The 20,841-nt window shown below is 46.2% G+C and overlaps 3 protein-coding genes across 3 annotated transcripts; all 3 read left to right on the top strand.

Moving 5' to 3' along the window:
- The first annotated feature begins 287 nt into the window (after positions 1–287).
- LOC139322297 (C-reactive protein-like) lies at positions 288–4,920 on the top strand. Its single transcript, XM_070951360.1, has 2 exons — positions 288–351; positions 4,316–4,920. Exons 1-2 carry the CDS (start codon positions 288–290, stop codon positions 4,918–4,920), a joined length of 669 nt encoding a protein of 222 aa, XP_070807461.1.
- Positions 4,921–8,144: 3,224 nt separating this feature from the next.
- LOC139322388 (uncharacterized) lies at positions 8,145–14,183 on the top strand. Its single transcript, XM_070951486.1, has 4 exons — positions 8,145–8,289; positions 9,249–9,858; positions 11,803–11,975; positions 13,363–14,183. Exons 1-4 carry the CDS (start codon positions 8,145–8,147, stop codon positions 13,986–13,988), a joined length of 1,554 nt encoding a protein of 517 aa, XP_070807587.1. The 3' UTR covers positions 13,989–14,183.
- A 1,145-nt stretch (positions 14,184–15,328) lies between these two features.
- On the top strand, positions 15,329–17,668 carry LOC139321663 (C-reactive protein-like). The gene is made up of 2 exons (XM_070950460.1): positions 15,329–15,531; positions 16,744–17,668. Exons 1-2 carry the CDS (start codon positions 15,468–15,470, stop codon positions 17,361–17,363), a joined length of 684 nt encoding a protein of 227 aa, XP_070806561.1. The 5' UTR covers positions 15,329–15,467; the 3' UTR covers positions 17,364–17,668.
- The last annotated feature ends 3,173 nt before the right edge of the window (positions 17,669–20,841 follow it).

Below are 20,841 nucleotides of genomic sequence, written 5' to 3'. Positions count from 1 at the left end.
TTGACGTGGCTTTGAGGTCTTTTATTTCTAATCTGTGGGTCGATCCATCAGATTTGTTCAAATGGTTGATTGAGTCCTGATTAAATGTTATCATTTCATTCATGAGGAAACTGGGTAAACAGAAGTGACAGCTCAGCCTTCCTCTTCTTCTAAGTTCAAGAGGAACATCAGACAGGTGCCGTCATTTGAGAAGCTGATTTGGTCCTGAGAGGAGAATCCATTTCTGTGCCCAAGGACATCGGAACAAGAGTTTCTGCGACCAACCGGTTCCTCCATTGTCCACCAAGATGACCCTTCTTCCTTCCCTCCTTCTTATCCTTGCCTGTCTGTCAGGATCCTTCGGTTATGAAGGTGAGGTTTAAACTCATGTAGGAGCAGCTCCATCTGTCCATTGAAGGTCCTCTGGTTTCCAGAAGCTGGGTGAAATCTGTTGAGCTTTTCATTGGCGTTGTTCTCAATAGGATTGTTGCACCTTCTGTTCGTGATTTGTAGAGCTTGTTGGTCATGCAGAATGTCAAATTGTAAGGCTGTGGGTCGATTTCCAAGAAGGTGGAGGCTTAAACCCACGTAGGAGCAGGAGTTCCACCTGTCCATTGAAGGTTTGGTGGTTTATTTTTATTGAACATATTTCATCATTTTGTATCACATTTACAACTTTTACAGCACTCCAGCATCAATAATACTCATACATACATAACAATTACATTCCTTATTCATCCTTTAACTATATACATTATCTTTGAATTTTAGTATACCTCTTCAGTTACCTTTATATTTAATCTTTACTTCTATTCTCTAACCATTTGTACCATGTGTCCCAGACTAAATAGTACTCCGTTTCCCCTCTTTCTTTTAATTCCAATGTTAGCCTGTCCATCTCTGCACAATCTAACACCTTTTTGATCATCATTCCATCGGAGGGCGTGCTGTCCTGTTTCCAGTTTTGTGCATAAGCAATTCTGACCGCAGTTGTTATATGCAATATAGTATATTGAATTTTCTTACTGTGGTTTCCGCTTATTATCCCTAGTAGAAATAATTCAGGTTTTAACTCGTCGACTCATAATTTCCTCTAACCATTTTCTTATTTTAGTCCAGTACTTCCTGGCTTCTGGACACCACCACCACATATGAAGAAATGTACCTTGGTTGTATTTACATTTCCAGCATTCTGCAGATACATTTGGAAACATTTTCACCAGTCTAGCTGGGGGTAAATGCCAACGATAAAACATTTTGTATAAACTTTCTTTATAGGCTGCCGACATTGTTAATTTATAGTTTGAAATCTGTTGAACTTTTCATTGGCGTTGCCCTGTTGGACTTTCTGCTCGTGGGGAAGGGTTGTTGGTCATGTAGAATTATAAATTAAAAGACCGTCGGTTGATTACACCAAAGATCCTTCTGAGGTGGCTTCAGCCAACACCAAGTAGAGTTTCCATGAGTAAGGATGGAGCTGAACTCCATCATCTTCTCTTCTGAACCAGTCTGGTCTTGGTTGAGAAGGACAAGGTGGCCTTGTGTCAAGGAGTTCCAGAGGCACTTTGGGGATCTGAAGGTAGGTTCCCACTGAGTTCAACACCTTTGACACTCTCACACCCTCTTCAGCACCCTAACATACAATGCTTTCTCCAATGGTGAATTCTAAAGTCAACAGCAATTTAGTAGTAAGTTAAAACAGGGTTACCTCTAGATAGTAGGAAGTGGCAGTCCTCAACTTACAACCAATTGTTTAGCAACGATTCAGTGCTACAACGACACTGGAAAAAAAAGCGGACTTACAACCAGTCCTCGCACTTATGACAGAGCCAAGTCAAAAGAGGAAGCCGGATTTGCTTAATGGCCACGTGATTCGCTGAGCAACTGCAGTGATTTGCTTAAAAGACGGCAGTGAAAGGATTGTAAAATGGGGCGCGTAACTTCCTTAACACCCACCTTGCTTAGCAACAGAAATTCTAGGTAGTTTCCCATTTGTGGTCCTAAATCGAGGACTTCCTGTAATCAAAGATCTTCCCTGTTTTGAAAATCTCAGCTGCTTTTATCGTTCTATTGCTATTTCGTTAAACATCGTATGACAGCAATATTTCCAATGCGATTGCAAAAGATCAGGGTTTAAACGGCTGACCTGGAGTAGCGATTGAGTAATTTTTCCTCCTCTGTTAAAAAGGAATGTATTAAATATGAACCCCCAAATCTTGATATTTATCTTTAAAGTGGAAAAACTGCACTTTTCTCTTTTCCAAATTTCCATGTTGCCATTTGGGTCGGACATAAAGGGGCCATAAATTTATCATCTTAGGAGGAACTTATGACTCAGCCTTATAATTTATAGTTGTTTATTTTATTGTTATTGCACATGGTACAACAAAATTAAATGCCATCTTCGGCGTACGTTATAACTATAAAAATAAAAACACAAACATACGTCCTTTACATTCTATATAATTGAAATTGAAAACCCGATATTGCACTATACCGTAGAATTCAATGTGGTTATTGCCCTGGGAGATAGAAGCTGCTTTTCAGCCTATTTGTCCTTGTTTTGATTGCCCTGTACCGTCTGCCTGATGGTAATAGTTAAAAAAAAAAAAAAGGGTACCCAGGACGAGATGGATGTTTAAGAATGTTTTGAACTTTCTTAAGGCAGCGGGAGCTATCAAGCTCTTCCAAGGAGGGGAGAGGGCGTAAATTTACAGAGCGCGTAAATTTAAAACTGGGCAGCAATCAGTTAAAAAGCATAAGAGAACTAGAAAGACAGAATCTTCAGAATAGCGCTGGAATTATCACCGAAATAAAAATTAGAAGTTTGAAGCGGCCCCTTCAATCCCAGTTAAATGAATACAAGAAAAAAAAAATCAGCTTCAGATTTGCTTGACCATCAAAACAGATACAATAAGAGTGGCAAACACAAACTTTGTGAAATTAATAAAATGTAAACGTTGCCTGTAGTCAGATATGGTGCATTTTACTGACCTCGGAAGGACAGAAGGCTGAGTCAACCTTGAGCCGGTCAGGATCGAACTCCTGGAGTCAGCAGTGAGTTATCCTGCAGTACTGAATTCTGACCACTGGGAAGGAAGGAAGGAAGGAAGGAAGGAAGGAAGGAAGGAAGGAAGGAAGGAAGGAAGGACGGACATAGAGGGAAGGACAGAAAGAAGAAAGGACATGGAGGGAAGGAAGGAAGGAAGGAGGGACAGAGAGGGAGGGAAGGAAGGAAGGACATGGAAGGAAGGAAGGAAGGACATAGAGGGAAGGAAGGAAAGAAGGAGGGAGGGAGGGAAGGAAGGAAGGAAGGACATGGAAGGAAGGAAGGAAGGAAGGACAGAAAGGGAGGGTTGAAGGAAGGAAAGAAGGAAGGAAGGAAGGACATGGAGGGAAGGAAGGAAGGACAAGAACAGGAGGGAGGGAGGAAGGAAGGACATGGAGGGAAGGAAGGAAGGAAGGAAGGAAGGAAGGAAGGACATGGAGGGAAGGAAGGAAGGACAAGGACAAGAGGGAGGGATGAAAGAAGGACATGGAGGGAAGGAAGGAAGGAGGGACAGGGAGGGAGGGAGGGAGGAAGGAAAAGACAGAGGGAAAGGAAAGGAAAAATTCTCTTCTCTTCTCTTCTCTTCTCTTCTCTTCTCTTCTCTTCTCTTCTCTTCTCTTCTCTTCTCTTCTCTTCTCTTCTCTTCTCTTCTCTTCTCTTCTCTATTTGAGGGGCTTCCACAGAGAGGAGGGGATCAAGCTATTTTCCAAAGCACCTTTGAAAGTCAGACAAGGAATAATGGATGGAAAGTGACCAAGGAGAGATTCAACCTGGAAATAAGGAGATATTTTTTGACAGTGAAAACTGTCAAACATGGAACAGAAGTTGCCTTCGGAAGTTGTGGGAGCTTCATCCCTGGAGGCTTTCAAGAAGAGACTGGACTGCCATTGGTCAGAAATGATGTAGGGTCTCCTGCTTGGGCGGGGGGTTGGACTAGATGACCTCCAAGATCCCTTCCAACTCTGTTCATCTGTTCTATTCCCTATCCTATACTGCTCGTTCTCTTCTGTTCCATTCCATTCCATTTTCTATTTTGTTCTGTTCTGTTCCTGGTTTGGATGTTTCTGGATCCAAAACAAATAACGGCCGGGGGGCACCTAATCATCGCCTTGACACTTGTCAAAACAGGGGGGGAATTGTCAGAAAGCTTTTCCCACCTGACTTCCTCAGGCCTTAAACGCCGCTTATCTGTCCATTGTGTTGCTGCTAACAGCTCTTCTTCATCTCCCACTTCCCCGATCTTAGGCGGGTGTCCTGCTAACCAAGAGGTCTTTTGTCGCCATCCAGATCTCCAGAAGAAGGTCTTCGTTTTCCCGTCGGCTACCAAGAAGGCCATCGTGCAGGTGAACGTCTCTCTTCAGGATCCCTTGACCAACTTCACCGTCTGCCTGAGGTTCAATCCCCTCCAGTTCCGTCCCAATACCCTTTTCTACTACTCCACCAAGCCCAACAGCAATGCCTTAAAGATCATCAAGCCCAACCCCGGCCAGTTCAACCTCCAAATAGGTGGGATGACACAAATCGTCACGCTCGAGAAGCCGTCATATTCGAAGTGGCAGCACATCTGCGTGGCCTGGAACTCCACCACTGGATTGGTCCACTTTTGGCACAACGGCAAACTTCTCCCTCGCTTCGTGATGAGGAAGGGTTACGAGATCAGCCAAAATGGCACCATCTTTTTGGGGCACGACCGCGATTCGTGGGGGAAGAGAGAATGCTTCGTGGGGGAAATGGCGGATGTCAATCTGTGGGCGCGGGTCTTGAAACCCGATCAAATTAATTTGGTTATGAAAAACGACGAAGTCCCTAATTCTCTCGTTAGCTGGAGAGCCCTGAATTATACCGTTCGGGGCGACATCCACGTCGAAGAGGCGTTGCACCAGGCTTCCTGAGTTTCTGGAAATGGAAGTCCTTTTGCGTTTGCAAAAAGAGAAAAAATAGGGGAAAAAGGAAAGCAATTTTCTTTGGAGTGGGTGGGGGAAAGGGGAAACTCCCCCCCCGTAGTTTTGCAATGGGTTGCAAATAGCCAGAGTAGATCGTGATTGAGTTGTAGTAGACGGTCCACGCCCGTAAATCACAAGCGGGTGTGATTTAGAATCTCCTTGCAATAAAATTAGCCGCTGATTCATGCTATGTTGAATGGTTTCTCTTTATTTTGTTTTCCAACTGAAAAAAAGAATCCTGAGAATACAGGGTAGACCTCGACTTGTGACGGTTCGCGGAGTGAGGGTTCGGAGTAACGACGGCGCCCAAAAAAAAAGGGGGACTTGCGACTATTTTTTTTTCCACACCGACACCCTTTGTGGCATTCCCCGCGATTTTACATTCTTCATGCTTGACAATTTCATGTTTTATTTGTTTTATTTGTATAACACGCAATTTTCATCTAACTGTCTATTCTGGGTACAATTATATTTTGATAGTCATATTTATACATCTTCATTATATTTAGTCATCACCATCATATTGATAATATAATAACATTATGATATAATAACCTTAATACTTAACATTTAACATCGTCTTCTTTAATGACTCTCCACTTTACCATTTCCTCTTTTTATATTTCCAGCTTTCTAATTTCTGTTTCTATTATCTAGCCATTGATAAAATGTGTCCCATATCAAGAAATATTCAGTTTCTTCTTTATCCTTAACAGCAACCTATCCATTTCTGCACAATCTAATATTTTTAAAATTACATTCTCCTCAGACGGGGTCTCGATCACTTTTCCATCGTCGCACAAATACAATCCTGGCTGCCATTAATATATATATATATACAAAATCATATTTTTCTGGTAGAATGCCCCGCAAAAATATCCCTGGTTTCAGATCTATATATAGTTTTAGCATTTTTTCCCAGCCACGTATGTATTTTTGTCCAATATTTTCTCGCTCTTGGGCATGTCCACCACATGTGATAATATGACCCAGATGTTTGATTATACTTCCAAGATTTATCCGATCTATCTTTAAACATTTTTGCTGGTCTTGCCGGTGCAAAGTGCCATCATGCTTGACAATTGACTCACTTTTACGACTGTGAAGTGTCCCGTAAATCCCCTTTTGTGACCTTCTGGACAAGCCAAGTCAATAGGGTAAACAGATTCACTTAACAACCGTGTTACCGTGTTAATGTGGCAAAAGAAGTCGTAAAAGGGAGCAAAACTCACTTAACACATTTCTCACTTAGCGACATAAATTTTGGGCTCCATTGTGGTCGTAAGTCGAGGACTACCTGTTGTATAGAACAAGTGGCATAGGATTTTACAGTCGTTTGGAAAAGATCAGCATAGAGATAGCAATAACGACGACAAAAACGACGTACAACGATACACTAAATATTCAGCACACAGCTCCAAACATCATTCTTGCCCCAATTCCGCCCCCCCGCCAAACGCTGGAGAAAAAACAAGTATTATTATCTTTATTGAAATCCCCGACCTGCATTTTATACAATTCCCATTAAACTGTGACAAGGCTGAAGTTAAGAAACGTTTTATCGAAAAATCAGCAAAGGTAAATAAAATGACGCAGGCTGCTAAACCCTTTATCTACAAGGAATAGAATTCTTTAAAAAATTAGGTAAATAGCTAAATAAACTGCTTAACCAGATTATAAACAAGTTGTCAGGATTCCAGGTAACACCCCCGCCCCCAACGAAAGAAAACTCCAAGGCTTGAAGTTCCTCAAAGTTCCATTTTATTAGAGATGTCATATTGGCACATCTGGGAAAACCCAAATCTGAAAGCTTCCGGGTTTTCCCCACCCAAAAGAAAAGTCCAAGTCCTTGCGCCATCACTCACATGTCCATCACATGGTTCAATCAAAGCACCGTCCCAACTGGAGATGCCTCCCAGTCACGCCACTCCAGGTGCAGGGCAGAGTGACCTTGACTCTTAGAGAAAAGAATGTTATTATGGCTGCATATCTCTCCAGCTCCATACAATCCCCCCTCCCAGTTTCCCACGGCACTAAATGTGGCAGGCCTGAAGATCCAAATTAAAAGATGGCTTCCAAGGACTGACACCGGCCTTGTGTCTTCCCAAGGAGTTCCAGAGGCCCTTTGGGGATCTGAAGGTAGGTTCAACACAGTGGTGAAATCCAACGTTTTTTTACTACCGGTTCTGTGGGCGTGGCTTGGTGGGTGTGGTTTGATGGGTGTGGCAGGAGAAGGATACTGCAAAATCTCCATTCCCACCCCACTCCAGGGGAAGGATACTGCAAAATCTCCATTCCCACCCCACTCCAGGGGAAGGATATTGCAAAATCTCCATTCCCACCTCACTCCAGAGGGAAAGATATTGCAAAATCTCCATTCCTAACCCACTCTGGGGCCAGCCAGAGGTGGCATTTGCTGGTTCTCCAAACCGCTCAAAATTTCCGCTACCGGTTCTCCAGAACCTGTCAGAACCTGCTGGATTTCACCCCTGGTTCAACACCTTTTGTCACCATCACAGCTTCTCCAGACCCTTGGTGGATGACAATATAAAGTGGATTCTCCAATGGTGAATTCTAAAGTCAAGAGCAATTTAAACGTAAAGGTAAAGGTTCCCCTTGCACATACGTGCTAGTCGTTCCCGACTCTAGGGGGCGGTGCTCATCTCCGTTTCAAAGCCGAAGAGCCAGCGCTGTCCAAAGACGTCTCCGTGGTCATGTGGCCGGCATGACTCAACGCCAAAGGCGCACGGAACGCTGTTCCCTTCCCACCAAAGGTGGTCCCTATTTTTCTACTTGCATTTTTTACGTGCTTTCGAACTGCTAGGTTGGCAGAAGCTGGGACAAGTCACGGGAGCTCACTCCGTTACATGGCACTCGGGATTCGAACCGCTGAACTGCCAACCTTTCGATCGACAAGCTCAGCGTCTTAGCCACCGAGCCACCGTGTCCTTCTTAAACAAGTTAGTAGAGAGAAAAAAATGTGGTTTTATATTGCAAGTGGCTTTATTGGCGCCATGATTTTAAAAATGAGCGTTTTATAGAATTTTGAGGAATGTCGCTTAACGGGAAAACTCATTTCTGAGTGTTTTTTCTAAAAAAAATCCTGTTGGAACTAGCCAGACAAGACAATCTGGCTGTGTTTTTCTCCAAGCAAGTATAAATTTCACACGTGCATGTTGGATGCCCACAACCACAAGAGACATCTGGGGAACGGATTGATCCAGAAGAGATCCGTGCTTAATCAGACCTGCAGCATGGAGAGTCTGCGTCCCTTTCTCTTCATTCTCGCCACCTTGCTGGGAGCTTTGGCTCAAAAAGGTGAGTGACATCTTGACAAAGGAGATTACTACCCCCTCCTGGAAGTCATGCGCATCCACTGAAGAGTTGCATTTGGGGATCTGCACATTGCAGTGTATCCAGTCCTGGTCACACAATATAAAAAAGATGTGGAGACTCTGGAAAGAGTGCAGAGAAGAGCAACAAGAATGATTAGGGGGCTGGAGGTTAAAACATACAAAGAACGGTTGCAGAATTGGGTATGTCCCTTTCTCTTCATTCTCGCCACCTTGCTGGGAGCTTTGGCTCAACAAGGATGGTTGCAGGAACTGGGGATGTCTCGTTTAATGAAAAGAAGGACTAGGGGAGACATGATAGCAGTCTTCCAATATTTGAGGGGCTCCTACAAAGACGAAGGGGGGGGGAGGGTGCATGTCAAACTATATTCCACAGCACCAAAAGGTACGATGAGAAGCAACGGATGGAAACTAACCAAAGAGAGAAGCAATCTAGAACTAAACTTAATAGCTTTGTTATTGTTCTTTTAATTTTGGGGCCAAACATATATATATATATATATATATATATATATATATATATATATATATATATATATATATCTTTTTAAATTGGTTTTAATGTTTGTATTTATGTTTTTACTTTGGCTGTACACCGCCCTGAGTCCTTCGGGAGAAGGGCGGTATATAAATTTGATAATAAATAAATAAATAAGGAGAAATTTCCTGACGTTGAGAACAATTAACCAGTGGAACAGCTTGCCACCAGAAGTTGTGGGTGCTCCATCACTGGAGTCTTTTAAGAAAAGACTGCACAAGCATTTATCTGAATGGTAGAGGGCAGGGCAGGGTCCCCGGGCTGTAGCCATGGTCTATTTGGAACTGGGCCATACGAGAGGCAAGACTGGTGTCTTACGCGCACAGCTCAACTCTCTCTCTCTCTCTCTCGCAATCCGTTCGACCTGTCTGTGTTTCCATCCGCAGATCTCAAGAACCACGTCTTTGTGTTTCCGGAGGCCTCCGACACGGCGCACGTGGTGCTTCAAGCCAACCTGAAGAATCCCCTGACCAGCTTCACCGTTTGCGAGAGAGTCTACACGGACCTGACGCGGAGTTTCACCACGTTCTCGTACGCCACCGCGGCGAGCGACAACGATATCATCGTTTACAAGGCCAGCCCCACCGACTACGAGTTCTATTTGGGAAGGTCCAAGGTGGCCTTTAAGGTCCCGGCTACCAACTGTGGGTGGGAACATGTCTGCGTGGCGTGGGAATCTTCCACGGGGATCGCGGAACTGTGGCTGAACGGGGTCCTTTTGCCCAGGAAGGGGATCGGGAAGGGTTACGCCGTGAGTCAGAATGCGTCCATCGTCCTGGGCCAGGATCAAGATACCATGGGGGGTGGGTTTGACAGCAAAGAATCTCTGGTGGGGGAACTGACCGATTTATATTTCTTCGACCGGGTGCTGACACCCCAAGAAATGGCTTTACTGAGGAAAAATCTCTTTGCAGCCAAAGCCGTCATTAGCTGGAGAGCGTTGTCCTACCAGATCAAGGGCTACGTTGTGGTAAAGCCATTGAAGGGCCGGTTTGTGTGAGTCTCAAAGATACGGCGGTGAATCTGGAGGATCAGCTGAACTAAAAATAATAATAATAATGGAGATGTTGCATTGAAAAGAATAATAACAATAAAAAAATGAAAACAGCCGAAGTTCCTTGCGTCTCCTTCGCAGTTGCTTCCTCGGACAGGTTGCGGTTGTTGTTTATTGTTGGTGAAGGTCATTCGATCATTCAGGTTTTCTAGTTGCCCGGTTCAAGGAAGTGACTCTGTGAGTCATAAAGTCATAAAGCAATTTGAAAGAGATTATGATTTTTCAGAAGAGGTGGCTTGGCTCGTAAATGTAGGCCCCTTCCTTCTCCTCCTCTTCCTTCTCCTCCTTTCCCTTCTCCCTCTTTCCTTCTTTCTTTCTCTCTCTCTCTTTCTTCTTTCTTTCTTTCTTTCTTCCTTCTTCCCAGCTTCTCCTCTTTTTCCATCCCTCCCTCCCCTTCCCCTCCCTCCCTTTCACCCCTCCCTTCCCCTTCCAATTCTTCCTTCCATCCATCCTCCCTCCCTCCGTCCCCCTTCCCTTCTCCTCCTCCTCCTTCTTCTCATTTCCCTTCTCCCTCTTTCCTTCCTTCCTTCCCTCCTTCCTTCCTTCTTTTTTTCTCTTTCTTCTTTCTCTCTCTCTTTTCTTCTTTCTTTCTCTTTCTTCTTACTTTCTTTCTCTCTCTTTCTTATTTCTGCTTTCTTTCTTTCTTTCTTTCTTTCTTTCTTTCTTTCTTTCTTTCTTTCTTTCTTTCTTTCTTTCTTTCTTTGTCTTTCTTCATTTCTTCTTCCCAGTTTCTCCTCTTTCTCCCTCCCACCCTCCCTCCTCTCCTCCTCCCCCTCCCTTCCTCTCCCCCCTTCCCCCTCCCCCTCCCTCCCTCCCTTCCCCTTCCAATTCTCATTCCTTCCTTCTATCCTCCCTTCTATCCTCCCTCCCACCTTCCCTCCGTCCCCCTTCCCTTCTCCTTCCAATTCTTCTTCCTTCCTTCCTTCCTTCCTTCCTTCCTTCCTTCCTTCCTTCCTTCCTTCCTTCCTTTGCTTTCCTTCCTTCAACCTTACCTTCTCCTTCCAATTCTCCTTCCTTTCTCCCTTCTTCCCTCCATCCCTCCCTTCCCCTTCAAATTCTACTTCCTTCCTTCCTTCCTTCCTTCCTTCCTTCCTTCCTCCCTCCCTCCCTCCCTCCCTCCCTCCCTCCCTCCCTCCCTCCATCATTCCCTCGGCCTGTTCTCATGCTTGGCCCCCCAACCCCTTGAACTGTCTGGACCTGTGGACCTCAATTCTGGACACCCCCAGTCTAGTCTTTTTCCGACCTTCCAAGGAACTTCCCACCCAGGACACCCCAAAAATGGCAACCGAGACATGTTTTAGGGTGAAGCCAGGGGTGGGCTTCAAAAATTTTAGCAAGGGGTTCTCTGTCTGGTTGCTGGATGGGCATGGACATGGTGGGTGTGGCCTAGTCGGCCTCCTGCACCACGGTGGGGGGGGCAGTTTTGCCCTCCCCGGGCTCCTGAGGCTTTCATCCAGCCTCCAAGAGGGCGAGAACGGCCTCCCCAGGTTCCGGAGGCCCTCTGGAGGCCAGAAAGGGGTTCTTTCCTGGCCTTCCCAATCTTCCGGTAGGCCCGTTTTTCGCCCTCCCCGAGCCTCCATGCGCACCCTGCACTTATCTGCACCCATAACGGGCCACGTGGGGACTCCTGGGAGGGGCGGGGCAGGGTGGGTGGGGCCAGCCATTTTGATTGCTCATCTAATCGGTTAAGATTAAAAAATTGAGCCTGTAATATACCTCTGCACAGGTAATAGTTAACTAATATATTATGGGGTTTAGAAAGCATGTCCCAATGCAAATATTCCCTCGTGGGAAAGTCCCCGGAAGAAATTTATGGTTAATACGCCTCTTTGTTCTGCGTTCAAGAGAAATATCTGAGGAATGTCTCAGAATTTCACCATCTGAAGAGTTGACTTGGTCCGGAGAGGAGGACGCAGCTCTGCACCCAAAGGACGTCGGCCAAAGAGGGCTTCCCAGAGTTCCTGTTGCCAGCCGGTTCCTCCATCGTCCACCAAGATGGTCCCCCTTTCTTCCCTCCTTCTTATCCTCACCTGCCTGTCAGGATCCTTCGGTTATACAGGTGAGGTTTTAAACTCAGGTGGGAGCAGCAGCTCCAGCTGTCTGTGGAGGCTCCTCTGGTCTCCAGAAGCTGGTCTTTTCATTGGTGTGGCTCTCGATGGGGCTGTTGGATCTTCTGTTCATGGTAGAAGCTTGTTGGTCAGGGAGAAGGTCGAATGCTAAGGCTGTGGGTTGGTTTGCTCACAGGATCCTTCTGAGGTGGCTTCAGCCCAAACCCAGGTAGGAGCCTCCATGAGTAAAGAACACCTGTCCACCATCTCCTTCCTTCCTTCCTTCCTTCCTTCCTTCCTTCCTTCCTTCCTTCCTTCCTTCCTTCCTTCTTCCTTCCTGTCTCCCTCTCTCCCTCCCTCTCCCTCTTCCTTCCTTGCTCCCTTCTCCTTCCCATTCCCTCTTTCTCTCCCTTCCCTCTCCCTTCCTTGCTCTCTCCTCCTTCCCATTCCCTCCCCCCCTTTCTCCCTATCTTCCTTCCTTCTTTCCTCCCTCCTTTCGCTCTTCCTTCCTTGCTCTCTCCCCATTCCCTCCCTCCCTATCTTCCTTCCTTCCCTTTTCTTCCTTGCTCCCTCCCTCCCTCCCTTTTCTCCTCCCTCCCCCTTCAACCCCTCCCATTCCCTCCCTCCCTTCCATTCCCTGCTCCCTCCCATTCTCTTCTTCCTTCCCTCCTCCCTCCCATTCCCTCCCTTTCCCCTCCCTATCTTCCTATCTTCCTTCCTCCCTCCCTTGCCCCCTTTCCCTCTTCCTTCCTTGCTCTCTCCCCCTTCCCTCCCTATCTTCCTTCCTTACTATCTTCCTTCCAACCTTCCTTCCCTCCCTTTTCCTTCCTTGCTCCCTTCTTCCTTCCTTTCTCCCTCCCTTCCTTTTCTCCTCCCTTCTTCCCTTCCCTCCTTCCCTCCTCCATCCCATTCACTCCTCCCTGCTCCCTCCCATTCTCTTCTTCCTTCCGTCCTCCCTCCCATTCCCTCCCTTTCCCCTCCCTATCTTCCTATCTTCCTTCCTCCCTCCCTTGCCCCCTTTCCCTCTTTCTTCCTTGCTCTCTCCCCCCTTCCCTCCCTATCTTCCTTCCTTACTATCTTCCTTCCTTCCCTCCTTCCTTCCCTCCCTTTTCCTTCCTTGCTCCCTTCCTCCTTCCTTTCTCACTCCCTCCCTTCCCTCCTTCCCTCCTCCTTCCCATTCACTCCTCCCTGCTCCCTCCCATTCTCGTCTTCCTTCCCTCCTCCCTCCCATTCCCTCCCTTCCTCAGCCAGAAGAAACGTATTCAAGACCACCTAAAAACGGAGATGACTTAACTTGGATTTACTTTGTTGCTGGGCCTAAAACGGGCCATGTGCCACTAACCTTACTCTACGAGGCTGGTGTCCCACTCACCAGGTTCTCTTTTGTCCCCTTTCTAGATCTTTGGAACAAGGTCTTTGCATTCCCAGCACCTTCTTCCACAGCCACCGTGGTTCTCCAGATCTCCAACCAGCAACCCTTGACCAAGCTGACCGTCTGCTTGAGATACTACACCCTCCTGGCCCGTCAGTACGGCCTCTTCTCTTACGCCACCCGCTCCAGCGACAACGACTTCCTGATCTTCAAGCCCCAAGCCAACGAATATGCCATTTACGTTGGTGGCTCATTGGTAAATTTCAAGGTCGCTCCGAAGGAGAAACCGAGCTGGGACCACATCTGCGTGTCCTGGGATTCCACCAATGGGCTGGTCCAGTTGTGGCTCAACGGAGAACTCCTCCCTCGACAGGGACTGAAAAAGGGTTACACCATCAGCCCCCAGGCCTCCATCGTGTTGGGGCAGGACCAGGACAGCTTCGGAGGGGGCTTTGACATCAACCAGTCCTTCATGGGGGAGATTTCGGACGTCAACCTGTGGCCCCGGGTGCTGACTCCTGTGGATGTTAGGTTGTTTATGAACCACATGGCGATTTCTGGCTCTCTGATTAACTGGAGGTCCCTAAGCTACACCGTCAAGAACGAAGTCTTTGTGGAAGATTTCCTGGGTCCCCAAAATGCTTGCGTCTGAGAAAGGAAGGAAGGAAGGAAGGAAGGAAGGAAGGAAGGAAGGAAGGAAGGAAAAGAAAGAAAAGAAGGAAAAGAAAGAAAGAAGGAAAGGAAAGAAAGGAAATCAATCAATCAATTCTGGGGGGAAAATCTATATTTCTGCAATGGGATGCAAATTGCTCAAGTGGCTGTTAATGAATTACAGGCATGCTTGAAAAGGAACGTGTGAGCATTATAATTTCTTTATCAATAAAATTAGCTTTTTCTGGTGCCATGATGGAGTCTTCTTATTGGAAAATAAAATCCTAAATGGAGGTCTGGGCTGGGAGGGACCACAATACTACCATAAATCATCTACAGATAGAACTTTGCAAGCCCTGGCATGAGTCTCTCCGTCTTTTTATTCCTTCTTCCTTTTCTCTCTCTCTCTCTTCCTTCCTTCCTTCCTTCCTTCCTTCCTTCCTTCCTTCCTTCCTTCCTTCCCCTACCAATTCTCCTTCCTCCCTCCCTCCCTCCCTCCTCCTTCCAATTCTCCTCCCTCCCTCCCTTCTTTTTCCAATTCTCCTTCCTTCCTCCCTTCTTCTCTTTTCCTCCCTATTCCTTCCAATTCTCCTCCCTCCCTCCCTCCCTCCCTTCTCCTAATTCTCCTTCCTTCCTTCCTCCCTCCCCCTTCAAATTTTCCTTCTTTCCTTCTTTCCTTCTTTCCTTCTTTCCTTCCTTCCTTCCTCCCTTCCTCCCTCTCTCAGCTCACCCTGTTCTCAGGCTTGGCCCCCAAAACTCTTGAACTATCCGTGGTGGGATTCCAGCTTGCCCCCTTCCCTGCCCTTGAACTGAGGGGAACACCTTCCTCAAAGCCACTCACCCCTCTTTATGGAAGGATTTGGGGACAAAATGGCCAGTCTAGGAACCGGCACAAAGATCTCTGTTTAGGCTTGAACAGCTGAGCGTCCCAAACCCCAAGACGGAAGGCCTTCAAAAGACATGAGCCATCCCTTCTTTCTCCACCCACCGTCTTCTAGACCAGGAGCCTCCAACCTTGGCAAGGCCTGTGGACCTCAATTCTGGACACCCCCGGTCTAAGGTTTTTCCGACCTTCCAAGGAACTTCCCACCCAGGACACCCTAAAAATGGCAACCGAGAACACCTCCAAGATTGAAGGAAAACTCAGCAGGAAGGGCCCTCCAAGCTATTTCGATTGTGCATCTAATCGGTTAATGAAATGAAATAAAAATCGAGCCCCTAAATATATCTCTACACCTGCAATAATTAACTAACACTTTACATACGGTAGAAAACATGTTGCAATGTAAATACTCTCTCGGGGAAAGTCCGAGGGAAAAAACCTTACGGTTAATAGTCCCGTTTGTCCTCAGTTCAAGAGAAGTGTGCAAGTGACATCCCAGAGTTTCACCATTTGAAGAGGGGATTTGGTCCTGCAAGGAGGACCCGTCTCCAGAACAAGAGTTCCTGCGGCCAACCGCTTCCTCCAGTGTCCACCAAGATGGTCCCCCTTCCCTCTCTTCTTCTTGTCCTCGTCTGCCTGTCAGGATCCTTCGGCCAAAAAGGTGAGGCTTTAAACTCATGTGGGAGTAGCAGCTCTCACCTGTCCATGGAGGCTCCTCTGGTCTCCAGAAGCTGGGTGAAATTTGCTGGTCTTTTCATTGGGGTGGCTCTCCACGGGGCTGACGGTTCTTCTGTTCATGGTAGAGCTTGTTGGTCAGGGAGAAGGTCGAATGTTAAGGCTGTGGGTTGGTTTGCTCACAAGATCCTTCTGAGATGGCTTCAGCCCAAGCCCAAGTAGTATTTCCATGAGTAAGGAGGGATCTGAACTCCTGTCCATCATTTCCTTCCTTCCTTCCTTCTTCCTCCCTCCCTTTCCTTCTTCCTTCCTCTTCCATCCACACCTCATTTCATCTCCTTCCTTCCTTCCTTCCTTCCTTCCTTCCTTCCTTCCTTCCTTCCTTCCTTCCTTCCCTTTCCATCCACACCTCATCTCATTTATCTCCTTCCTTCCTCCTTCTCTCCCACCCACCCTCCCTTCGTCCATCCATCCCTCCCTCTCCTTCCTTCCTTCCTTCCTCCCTCCCTCCCTCCCTTCTTCCTCCCTCCCTTTCCTGCCTCCCTTCCTCTTCCTCCCTCCCTTTCCTTCTTCCTGCCTCCCTTTCCTGCCTCCCTTCCTCTTCCTCCCTCCCTTTCCTTCTTTCTGCCTCCCTTCCTCTTCCATCCACACTTCATTTCATCTCCTTCCTTCCTTCCTTCCTTCCTTCCTTCCTTCCTTCCTTCCTTCCTTCCTTCCTTCCTTCCCTTTCCATCCACACCTCATCTCATTTATCTCCTTCCTTCCTCCTTCTCTCCCTCCCTCCCTCCTTTCCTTTCCTTCTTCCTTCCTTGCTCCCTTCCTTCCTCCTTCTCTCCCACCCACCCTCCTTTTGTCCATCCCTCCCTCTCCTTCCTTTCTTCCTTCCTTCCTTTCTCCCTCCCTCTCTCCCTCAGCTTGGCTTGTTCTCACGCTTGGGCCTTAGACCCTAGGAGTTTCCAACGCATGAAACTTCCCCCTCCCCCCCTCATTCCCTGTACTTGAACTGAGTGGAACATTTTCTTCAAGACCTCCTAAAAAACCCGAGGCCAGTGATTCCTAGATGGAGAAACTTAACTTGGTGGCCTCTCTGTCTTTATTTTGCGCTGGGCCTAAAACGGGCCATGGGACCTCAACCCTTGCTCTACAAGTCCTCAGGCTGGTGTCCCACTCGCCAGGTTCTCTTTTGTCCCCTTTCTAGATCTCTTGAACAAGGTCTTCGCATTCCCAGCATCCTCTTCCACAGCCGCCGTGGTTCTCCACGTCTCCAACCAGGAACCTTTGACCAAGCTGACCGTCTGCTTGAGATACTACACCCTCTTGACTCGTCAGTATGGCCTCTTCTCTTATGCCACCCGGTCAAGTAGTAATGATTTTCTGATTATCAAGTTCAACCCCAATGAATATGCCATTTACGTTGGTGGCTCGGTGGTAAATTTCAAGGTCGCTCCGAAGGTGAAACCGAGCTGGGACCACATCTGCGTGTCCTGGGACTCCACCAATGGTCTGGTCCAGTTGTGGCTCAACGGAGAACCCCTCCCTCGACAGGGACTGAAAAAAGGTTACACCATCAGCCCCGAGGCCTCCATCGTGTTGGGGCAGGACCAGGATAGCTTCGGAGGGGGCTTTAACATCACCCAGTCCTTCGTGGGGGAGATTTCGGACGTCAACCTGTGGCCTCGGGTGTTGAGTCTCACTGGGATTAGAATGGTCAGGAACAACATCGATCCCCGTGACCCTCTGATATACTGGAGATCCCTGAGCTACACCATCAAGAACGAGGTCTTTGTGGAGGATTTCCTATATCCCCAAGGTGTATGAAAGAAAGAAAAAAAGAAAGAAAGAAAGAAAGAAAGAAAGAAAGAAAAGAAAGAAAGAAAAGAAAGAAAGAAAAGAAGGAAAAGAAAGGAAAGAAAAGAAAGAAAAGAAAGAGAAGAAAGAAAGAATAAATAAATAAATAAATAAATAAACAAATTAATTAATTAATTAATTCTGGGGGGGAAATCTATATTTCTGCAATGGGATGCAAATTGCTCAAGTAGCTGTTAATGAATTACAGGCATGCTTGAAAAAGAACGGGTGAGCATTATAATTTCTCTATCAATAAAATTAGCTTTTTCTGGTGCCATGATGGGTTGAATGTTCCTTGTGGAGTCTTCTTATTGGAAAATAAAATCCTAAATGGAGGTCTGGGCTGGGAGGGACCACAATACTACCATAAATCATCTACAGATAGAACGTTACAAGCCCTGGCATGAGTCTCTCTGTCTGTTTCTTTTTTCTTCCTCTCTTCTCCTTCCTTCCTTCCTTCCTTCCTCTTTTTTCTCTCTCTCTCCTTCCTTCCTCCTTTCCTCCTTCCCTCCTTCTTTGCTCTTTTCTCTCTTTCCTCCCTCCCTCCTCCCTTCCTCTTTTCTCTCTCTCCTTCCTTCCTTCTTCCTCTTTTCTCTCCTTCCTTCCTTCCTCTTTTCTCTCTCTCTCCTTCCTCCCTCCTTCCCTCCCTCCCTCCTTCCTCTTTTCTCTCTTTCCTCCCTCCCTTCCTTCTTCCTCTTTTCTCTCTCTCTCCCTCCTTGCTTTCTTCCTCCCTTCCTCTTTTCTCTCTCTCCCCTTCCTTCCTTCCCTCCTTCCTTCCTCTTTTCTCTCTTTCCTTCCTTCCTTCCTCCCTCCCTCTCTCCTCCCTCCCTTCCTCTTTTCTCTCTCTCTCCTTCGTCCTTCCCATTCCCAGCTTTCCCAAAGAGTGGGAAAGGTCCGTCCCCCTGTCGTCCCACTTCAGCATTTGCACCTTAAAAGAAAAAGGCTGGGTATCCCGAAAGTCTGAAATCGGAGCACCCTCTGTTGGCTCGGTTCAGCTATTCTTCCAATAAAAGGATGTTAAAGAAGTATAGGATCCGATTTGTGTCAGTCTTGGTCTTCCACGGTCTTAGAAGAATCTTAGAAGGCATCCAATCTTTTTTCTTTTTGAAAAAAAGTTTTTTATTTGTATTTTTCATCAACATGTTTAAATGTACAGTCTTTTATCCATCCTTATCCATTGTTCCTTCATCTTCTTCTTTAACTCCCATTAAGTAATTAATTAATTATTTGTTCGGGTCTGCTCTTTTTACCATTTCCTTCTTTTGTTTTCCTACAGCTTTTCCTTTTTCCCTTCCCTTCTTTCTCCTCCTTTCTTTCTTCTTTCCTCCTTCCTCCTCTCCTTTCCTTTCCTACTTCCTTTCCTCTTTCCCCTCTCCTCTCTTCTTCCTCCCGTTCTTATCCTCTCTCCTGCTCTTCTTTCCCCTTCCTTCTTCCTCTCCTTTTCCCATTCTTCTTTTCTCTTCTTCTCCCCTCCCAACTCCTCTACTTTCCCCCTCTCTACTCCTCCCTTCTTTTCCATTCCTTTGTTGCTTCCTCTTTTAATTCAATCTGAGACAATATTAGAGCAGACGCGATTTCTATTTACATACGTCTTCATTTCCAATTTCATTTTTTTACTTTACTATTATTCCTCTAGTATTCCTGTACATTTTTTAATCAATCCATGTATCATCTGGGTATAACATTTGTGCTATCTCCCATCCAATCTAACTGTAGTACATCTATGCGGATGTTCTGTCCCCGTCTCACACACACACACCAGCAGTCGACCAAGAGTTAAAATAAACCAGCAGACAAGAATTTCTTTTGATAACAGAATTGGCAGTGACCTAGTGGCTGCTTGCCAAAAGTTTTTACTTACAAAGGGAGGTTTGTCTCCTCCGACCGAAACATCAAAGTAAGTCCACAAAAGCCAAAGAATAGTCAAGTCCAGTCCAGACCAAGCAGAGCATATAACGAAGTTCCAGAAATGCAGAATGACTTGCTAGCTTTCAGTTTTGTCCGTCACAAAGCCTGAATGGCCACCACACCCCCTTTTATTCCCTGTGGGGTGTGGTCCAGTGACTCAGCTTAATCTCTGGCACGCCTCCTTCTCTGCTGCGTGGGCTTGTCTTTCCGATGCTGTCGGGGATCCAGCCAAGACTTATCTCCGTCGCTGTCTAACTGCGGCTGCTTGGAAGTGCCTGGCTCCTGGACTATCTCTTGGCCTTTGGAAGACACCTGAGGCATTGCCAGAGAGGAGGGTCCTGGAGAGGGAGGCCTTGCCAACTCTTCTCCTTCATTTTCGGAATCTTCTCCCTCCGATAAGACGGGCTCGGTGGTCAGAGTCAAAACAGCTGGAGCCGATCTTCTCTCTCACCAAAATGTCTGTGTAAAGAATCCCAAAGCATCTTTGACGACGTTTCGCTTCTCATCCAAGAAGCTTCTTCAGCTTCGAAAAAGAAGAAGTTTCTTGGATGAGAAGCGAAACATCTTCAAAGAAAAACCAGAAAGTCCAATTGCCTCTTTAAAAAAGCACCAGAATCCCAATAGACATATATGTAAAGAGGTAAACGTTTGCCCTCTGGTGGTTCGGTGGGGCAACTGTACCTTTAAACAGAGCAGCAACAATTCAGCCCTCTGGTGGATCTGCTTGGCTACTGCAATTTTTAAAAACGGCTAATAATAGCACTTTTAAGCATGGAATTCCACCCCGAATCACATCCTATCATCCGTTTTTATATTTGACACTTTAAAAAGTTTTTAAAAAGCTTTTGAGTTAAAAAAAATTTTGCTCCTGGGCAGCTTTTTTTCTGACCGCGGCATCAAACGTTTTCTTCCTCTGGCAGCAAAAACACTCGATTTTTAAAAACAGCTAATAATAGGATATTTAAGCATGGAATTCAACCCCGAATCACATCCTATCATCCGTTTTGACATTTGACACTTTAAAAAGGTTTTAAAAAGCTTTTGAGTTAAAAAAAAATTTGCTCCTGGGCAGCTTTTTTTCTGACCGCGGCATCACGCGTTTTCTTCCTCGGGCAGCAAAAACACTCGATTTTTAAAAACAGCTAATAATAACATCTTTAAGCATGGAATTTCACCCCGAATCACATTCTAGCATCCGTTGTTACATTTGAGTCAAAAAAATTTTTTTGGTCCTGGGCAGCTTTTTTTCTGACCCCGGCATCACGCGTTTTCTTCCTCGGGCAGCAAAAACACTCGATTTTTAAAAACAGCTAATAATAACATTTTTAAGCATGGAATTCCACCCCGAATCACATTCTAGCATCCGTTGTTACATTTGAGTCAAAAAATTTTTTTTGGTCTTGGGAAGCTTTTTTTCTGACCCCGGCATCACGCGTTTCCTTCCTCGGGCAGCAAAAACACTCGATTTTTAAATCACATTCTAGCATCCGTTGTTACATCTGAGTCAAAAAAAATTTTTTGGTCCTGGGCAGCTTTTTTT

This window comes from Pituophis catenifer, unplaced genomic scaffold (assembly GCF_029215685.1).
Source record: "Pituophis catenifer annectens isolate HBS135680 unplaced genomic scaffold, rPitCat1.0.hap2 SCAF_10, whole genome shotgun sequence".
Lineage (NCBI taxonomy): Eukaryota > Metazoa > Chordata > Lepidosauria > Squamata > Colubridae > Pituophis > Pituophis catenifer.
The sequence above is the reverse complement of the archived record's forward strand: the minus strand, read 5'-3'. Positions and strand labels throughout refer to the sequence as shown.